We start from the raw sequence: 7,922 nt of genomic DNA on the forward strand, positions 1-7,922 counted from the left end.
CATGGTCTTTGTTATTCATGGTGGCTTAATTTGAATTGCAATAATCCTGTGCTGATCCTAGTTTATGGCAGTGCTTTACCTTTGTAATTTTACCTCCCATTAACCCAGTGTACAGTTGAAGTCGGAAGTTTACATACATTTACGTCATTTAGCAGACGCTCTTATCCAGAGCGATTTACAAACAGGTTGGAGTCATTAACTCGTTTGTTAACAATTTGTGGAGTGGTTAAAAAACTATAGTTTCGGCAAGTCGGTTAGGACATCTACTTTGTGCATGACAAGTCATTTTTCCAACAATTGTTTAGACAGATTATTTCACTTATAATTCACTGTATCACAATTCCAGTGGTTCAGAAGTTTACATACACTAAGTTGACTGTGCCTATAAACAGCCTGGAAAATTCCAGAAAATATGTCATGGCTTTAGAAGCTTCTGATAGGCTAATTGACATCATTTGAGTCAATTGGAGGTGTACCTGTGGATGTATTTCAAGGCTTAACTTCAAACTCAGTGCCTTTTTGCTTGACATGGGAAAATCAAAAGAAATCAGCCAAGACCTCAGAAAAAACTTTGTAGACCACAAGTCTGGTTCATCCTTGAGAGCAATTTACAAATGCCTGAAGGTACCACGTTCATCTGTACAAACAAGTATAAACACCCCAGTACCACGTAGCCGTCATACCGCTCAGGAAGGAAACGCGTACTGTCTCCTAGAAATGAACGTACTTTGGTGTGAAGTGCAAATCAATCCCAGAACAACAGCAAAGGACCTTGTGAAGATACTGGAGGAAACGGGTACAAAAGTATCTATATTCACAGTAAAACGAGTCCTATATCGATATAACTTCAAAGGCCGCTCAGCAAGGAAGAAGCCATTGCTCCAAAACCGCCATAAAAAAGCCAGACTACGGTTTGCAACTGCACATGGGGACAAAGATCATACTTTTTGGAGAAATGTCCTCTGGTCTGATGAAACAAAAATAGAACTGTTTGGCGGAAAAAGGGGGAGGCTTGCAAGCCGAAGAACACCATCCCAACCGTGAAGCACGGGGGTGGCAGCATCATGTTGTGGGGGTTCTTTGCTGCAGGAGGAGGTGCACTTCACAAAATAGATGGCTCCATGAGGGAGGGAAATTATGTGGATATATTGAAGCAACATCTCAAGATGTTAGGAAGTTAAAGCTTGGTTGCAAATGGGTCTTCCAAATGGACAATGACCCCAAGCATACTTCCAAAGTTGTGGCAAAATGGCTTAAGTAAAGTCAAGGTATTGGAGTGGCCATCAAAGCCATGACCTCAATCCTATAGAAAATGTGTGGGCAGAACTGAAAAAGCGTGTGCGAGCAAGGAGGCCTACAAACCTGACTCGGGTACACCAGCTCTGTCAGGAGGAATGGACCAAAATTCACCCAACTAATTGTGGGAAGCTTGTGGAAGGCTACCCGAAACATTTGACCCATGTTCAACAATTTAAAGGCAATGCTACCAAATACTAATTGAGTGTATGTAAACTTCTGACCTGAAAGAAAAGCTGGAATTAATCTATTATTCTGACATTTCACATTCTTAAAATAAAGTGGTGATCCTAACTGACCTAAGACAGGGAATTTTTACTAGGATTAAATGTCAGGAATTGTGAAAAACCGAGTTTAAATGTATTTGGCTAAGGTGTATGTAAACTTCCGACTTCAACTGTACATGTTAGAGCTAGACGTTGTGTCATGGCACAGCTGATACGGTCCTTTTCAGGTCATGTAAGGGTTAGTTCTACCTGAAGAGGACCAATATGGCATGCCATTTGTAAATACAAATTGAGCAGAAAAGTGAGCTGCTATTCATTTATTTATAATATTTTGTGATTCCATCCTTATCCCCTAAATCATTTGATCTATGAAAATGTAAGACAACTGTAAACACTTGAGCATAATTTATTAACACTTTTACAATATCTCATTTTCCCTCAAAGCTAACAGTACTGTAATTTCTTGACATTTAATTATCAAACAATGGACGGTCAAGAACTCACAGCTAAAAGGTAATGAACATCTTTCAGGTCAATTGACAGAAAATGTTAATGGACTAAGGGTGGTATACACACACACACTTCCTTCTAAACAATATTGACAAGTTCTCTTAATATATACACATGGCAAGAATGCAAGGGACTTATTTCAAAGTAAAATTAAAAAGCCTTTGACATTGCAAGAAAACACAGCCTTCTCAAAACTCAGAAAAAGGCAGTCTCACAGGCAGTTTACCATCAGCAGATTCACATAACTATGGAACTTCAAAGACACTGCATTCAATACCAGAAATACACATAGCAACAGTGATGATCACTCAGTTCCAGTTGTGTAAAATTCATGATGGTATTGTATTCTCTCAACAGTCCTAAGCCACTAATCTATTTTTTTGTGTGTGTGTGTGACAGACTGGGGAAACAATTCCACTGTCGGCCTCTAAAAAAGGGAAAGACAGTCAAATGACTCTAGGTTACACTTCATGAAACTGTCCTTGAGCACACCCTAAGTCGCTCACTACCAGCACAACAGGAAGTGAAGTGCCACACAGGAAGCAGGCGGAGAGAGAGTTTCTCCCCCAGAGGGAGGGGGAGAGATGGCTCAGATGACATCATGTGGAGAAGGGGACTGGTCAGGAGGCTGTTCGCTGTCTGGTGGGGAGGGCCTTGGAGGGGGTCCAGGGGGAAAACTGTCTGGGTGGGGCCTCATGGGAGGGTAGCCCAAATGCAGCAGAGGTGGAAATCGCCCAAACATTCCCGGAGGAGGTGGTCCTCGCACTTCAGGGGAAAACAAGGGGGAAAGCTTTACGTTTAGTCAGTCTAACAGTATACATGCAGAGTCATTTAACCTGCAAGATGTAGTGACTGTGGTATAAAATTATATTCCTCATCCCATCCATAGCTTGTTAATAGAACCAAATTATTACATAAAAACCTTCAGTTATAAATGCATTATAAGTACAAAGCACATATGAGCCTATAATATGAAAGGGATACAGAGAATAATACTTACTGCCTACGGGGGGCCCTGCTGGACCTCGTGGGGGGAAGAAGTCTGGGGGTCCGTAAGGGCCTGGGGGGCCTCTGCGTGCAAAGTAAGGGTCCATGGGGGGGAGGGGACCCATCCTCATGTCTCTCAGATCTCCAGGTGCTGACATGTGGGACTGCGGAAACATTTTAAATATAGATGAAGGATCTTCATTTGTTCACCCTGTTGCAGGAAAAATGTCAGGGGAAAAAAATATATACTAATAATTTTAGTTACTCAGTCAGGGTCTGAATAGTCAAATACAAGTGCAATTTCAAAATGTGGTAGAATGTGTAGAATTGCAGAAAATCTGAAACTGCTAATTTTTCTCTCCACCCCATGGCAAATAAGTAGAATTGCAGCAAAGCGCTGTTTTTCTCTCTGGGGGGGGGGGGGGGGGGGATTTCTTTCACCCAGGGCCCCTAAAAGGCTAGGGGCCTTACTCTGACAATGTGTGGGTATGAATGTGGGTACGCAGACCCGTGAGCCACTGGGCCATGATGACAAACTCAGATTCTTTGTAATCCCACACCCCCATCAAAGTTAACCATCCCCGTAATAGAACATTTTATTATCCCCAATGGGAAATTGTTTTTTCAGCAAAAAATGCACCTGTGGACAGAGAGAGACAGTACATGAATGGGCCAATGTATTGTTAATATAAGGGTTAGAATACTTACATCTCTTTCATTTTCACCAGGACCCATGCTGTTTTCCATAAATGAGTCTGCAAGAACACAAGACAAAAAAAACACAGTAAGAACCTAGCTATATCCACTTCAATCTTTGGTGGGTTTATTTCATTCAATCCTTAAGAACTTGATGAAAAGAGGGTTCATTCATGCTCTTTAATGCTATCAGCTCAACTCTGTCAAAACAAGGGAGTTTCCACATTGGGCACAGTGTTCTGATTAATATGTATTGCTTGAAAAAGCAATACATTACATATTACTGTGTACGGAAAGTAACATATTACTTTGAGTTACTTTCGTGGGGGAAAATCTCAAACTCAGTTTGTTTGACTGTCAGAGGGAGCAAGGCGAGCCGCGCACGCTCTACCAAAGATAGTAAGTAGCCTAACTCAAGTTTGATCACAAGATTCTCCTTTCATCTGTGGCGCTGCTTTCCTGTGCTAGTCTACAAAAGCTGAGCTATCATATGGGCTGCTTACACACACCACACCCCCCCCCCCCCATTCGGAAAGTATTCAGACCCCTTGACTTTTTCCCACTGTTACCTTAGTCTTATCCTAAAACAGATGTTTTTTTATCCCCTTATCTAAACACAATAACAAAGCAAAAACAGGTTTTCAGAAATGCTTGTCAAAAATAAATAAATACTGAAATATCACATTTCCACAAGTTTCCAGACCCTTTACTCAGTACTTTGTTGAGGCACCTTCAGCAGCGATTACAGCCTCCAGTCTTCTTGGGTATGACGCTACAAGCTTGGCAAACCTATATTTGGAGTTTCTCCCCTTCTCTGCAGATCCTCTCAAGCTCTGTCAAGTTGGATGGGGAGTGTCGCTGTACAGCTATTTTCAGGTCTCTCCAGAGATGTTTGATCGGGTTCAAGTCTGGGCTCTGGCTGGGCCCCTCAAGGACATTGAGATCCGCAGCCACTCCTGCATTGTCTTGGCTGTGTGCGTAGGGTCATTATCCTCTCTGAGCAAGGCCCTTCTCCCCCGATTGCGCAGTTTAGCCAAGGTACCAGTTCTAGAAAGTGTCTTGGTGGTTCCAAACTTCTTCCATTTAAGAATAAAAAAGACCACTGTGTTCTTGGGGACCTTCAATGCTGCAGACATTTTTTGGTAACCTTCCCCAGATCTGTGACTCCACACAACCGTCTTTGAGCCCTCTTTCTTGGACCTCATGGATTGGTATTTGCTCTGACATGCACTGTCAACTGTGGGACCTTATATAGACAGGTGTGTGTCTTTCCAAATCATGTCCAATCAATTGAATTTACCACAGGTGGACTCCAATCAAGTTGTAGAAGCATCTTAAGGATGATCAATGTAAACAGGATGCACCTGAGCTCAATTTCGAGTCTCAGTTCTGTTATTTTTTTTAAATGAGCAAACATTTCTAAAAAACGTTTTTCACTTTGTCATTATGGGGTATTGTGTGTAGATTGATGAGGAAAATGTTTTATTTAAAACATTTCACAATAATGCTGTAATGTAAAATGTGGAAAAACGGGTCTGAATACTTTCCAAATGCACTGTACACTGTAAAAAGATCTGTGCAGATATTTGGCTCTCTTTTCATTCAAAATCTCTGGTTCTGGTTATAGATCGCATGTACACGAACCCTAGAGATGTATAGAGGGCACACTTGCCACTAGATGGGAAAGCCCTTTACGGGGTTTTGCTATCAAAGAAGCAATCAATGGGATATGAAGCTGAAAGTAACGCACATGTTAGTTGACAAAGTATGTTATAATGTGTGTGTGTCCAGTGGGACAGTGAGTGAGTGCCTGTGTGTGTGTGTGTGTGTGTGTGTGTGTGTGTGTGTGTGTCCAGTGGGACAGTGAGTGAGTGACTGTGTGTGTCCAGTGGGACAGTGAGTGAGTGCCTGTGTGTGTGTGTGTGTGTGTGTGTGTGTCCAGTGGGACAGTGAGTGAGTGCCTGTGTGTGTGTGTGTGTGTGTGTGTCCAGTGGGACAGTGAGTGAGTGAGTGTGTGTGTGTGCCTGTGTGTGTCCAGTGGGACAGTGAGTGAGTGCCTGTGTGTGTGTGTGTGTGTGTCCGTCCAGTGGGACAGTGAGTGAGTGCCTGTGTGTGTGTGTGTGTCCAGTGGGACAGTGAGTGAGTGCCTGTGTGTGTCCAGTGGGACAGTGAGTGAGTGCCTGTGTGTGTCCAGTGGGACAGTGAGTGAGTGCCGGTGTGTGTGTGTGTGTGTGTGTGTGGGTGTGTGTGTGTGTGTGTGTGTGTGTGTCCGTCCAGTGGGACAGTGAGTGAGTGAGTGTGTGTGTGTCCAGTGGGACGGAGTGAGTGAGTGAGGGTGTGTGTGTGTGTGTGTGTGTGTGTGTGTCCAGTGGGACAGTGAGTGAGTGCCTGTGTGTGTGTGTGTGTGTGTGTGTCCAGTGGGACAGTGAGTGAGTGCCTGTGTGTGTGTGTGTGTGTGTGTCCAGTGGGACAGTGAGTGAGTGCCTGTGTGTGTGTGTGTGTGTGTGTCCAGTGGGACAGTGAGTGAGTGCGTGTGTGTGTCCAGTGGGACAGTGAGTGAGTGCCTGTGTGTGTGTGTGTGTGTGTGTGTGTGTGTGTGTCCAGTGGGACAGTGAGTGAGTGCCTGTGTGTGTGTGTGTGTGTCCAGTGGGACAGTGAGTGAGTGCCTGTGTGTGTGTGTGTGTCTGTGTGTGTGTGTGTGTGTCCAGTGGGACAGTGAGTGAGTGCCTGTCTGTGTGTGTGTGTCCAGTGGGACAATGAGTGAGTGCCTGTCTGTGTGTGTGTGTGTCCAGTGGGACAGTGAGTGAGTGCCTGTCTGTGTGTGTGTGTGTGTCCAGTGGGACAGTGAGTGAGTGCCTGTCTGTGTGTGTGTGTGTGTCCAGTGGGACAGTGAGTGAGTGCCTGTGTGTGTGTGTGTGTGTGTCCAGTGGGACAGTGAGTGAGTGCCTGTGTGTGTGTGTGTGTGTCCAGTGGGACAGTGAGTGAGTGCCTGTGTGTGTGTGTGTGTCCAGTGGGACAGTGAGTGAGTGCCTGTGTGTGTGTGTGTGTCCAGTGGGACAGTGAGTGAGTGCCTGTCTGTGTGTGTGTGTGTGTCCAGTGGGACAGTGAGTGAGTGCCTGTGTGTGTGTGTGTGTGTCCAGTGGGACAGTGAGTGAGTGCCTGTCTCTGTGTGTGTGTGTGTGTCCAGTGGGACAGTGAGTGAGTGCCTGTGTGTGTCCAGTGAGACAGTGAGTGAGTGCCTGTGTGTGTCCAGTGAGACAGTGAGTGAGTGCCTGTGTGTGTCCAGTGAGACAGTGAGTGAGTGCCTGTGTGTGTGTGTGTGTGTCCAGTGGGACAGTGAGTGAGTGCCTGTGTGTGTGTGTGTGTGTGTCCAGTGGGACAGTGAGTGAGTGCCTGTCTGTGTGTGTGTGTGTCCAGTGGGACAGTGAGTGAGTGCCTGTCTGTGTGTGTGTGTCCAGTGGGACAGTGAGTGAGTGCCTGTCTGTGTGTGTGTGTGTGTGTGTGTGTGTCCAGTGGGACAGTGAGTGAGTGCCTGTGTGTGTGTGTCCAGTGGGACAGTGAGTGAGTGCCTGTGTGTGTCCAGTGAGACAGTGAGTGAGTGCCTGTGTGTGTCCAGTGGGACAGTGAGTGAGTGCCTGTGTGTGTGTGTGTGTGTCCAGTGGGACAGTGAGTGAGTGCCTGTGTGTGTGTGTGTGTGTGTGTGTGTGTCCAGTGGGACAGTGAGTGAGTGCCGGGTGTCTGTGTGTGTGTGTCCAGTGGGACAGTGAGTGAGTGCCTGTCTGTGTGTGTGTGTCCAGTGGGACAGTGAGTGAGTGCCGCTGTGTGTGTGTGTCCAGTGGGACAGTGAGTGAGTGCCTGTGTGTGTGTGTCCAGTGGGACAGTGAGTGCCTGTGTGTGTGTGTCCAGTGGGACAGTGAGTGCCTGTGTGTGTGTGTCCAGTGGGACAGTGAGTGCCTGTGTGTGTGTGTCCAGTGGGACAGTGAGTGCCTGTGTGTGTGTGTCCAGTGGGACAGTGAGTGAGTGCCTGTGTGTGTGTGTGTGTGTGTGTGTGTGTGTGTCCAGTGGGACAGTGAGTGCCTGTGTGTGTGTGTCCAGTGGGACAGTGAGTGAGTGCCTGTGTGTGTGTGTGTGTGTGTGTGTGTGTGTGTGTCCAGTGGGACAGTGAGTGAGTGCCTGTGTGTGTGTGTGTGTGTCCAGTGGGACAGT

The 7,922-nt window shown here is 46.0% G+C and overlaps 1 protein-coding gene across 5 annotated transcripts in view; it reads right to left on the bottom strand.

Annotated features, from left to right (window-relative positions):
* Positions 1–1,913: 1,913 nt before the first annotated feature.
* Positions 1,914–7,922, bottom strand: part of LOC106601134 (melanoma inhibitory activity protein 2) — a 31,022-nt gene continuing 25,013 nt past the window's right edge. For all 5 annotated transcript variants that reach the window (XM_045717335.2, XM_045717339.2, XM_014193102.3 and 2 more), the window contains 3 exons: positions 3,729–3,775; positions 3,034–3,184; positions 1,914–2,798 (listed from right to left, as the gene is read on the bottom strand). In XM_045717335.2, the coding sequence (XP_045573291.1) occupies positions 2,623–2,798; positions 3,034–3,184; positions 3,729–3,775 (374 nt within the window). In that variant the 3' untranslated portion in view covers positions 1,914–2,622. The remainder of the gene's footprint in view (positions 2,799–3,033; positions 3,185–3,728; positions 3,776–7,922) is intronic.

The sequence above is a fragment of the Salmo salar genome, chromosome 01 (genome assembly GCF_965601325.2).
Source record: "Salmo salar chromosome 01, fSalSal1, whole genome shotgun sequence".
In the NCBI taxonomy this organism is placed as follows: Eukaryota; Metazoa; Chordata; class Actinopteri; order Salmoniformes; family Salmonidae; genus Salmo; species Salmo salar.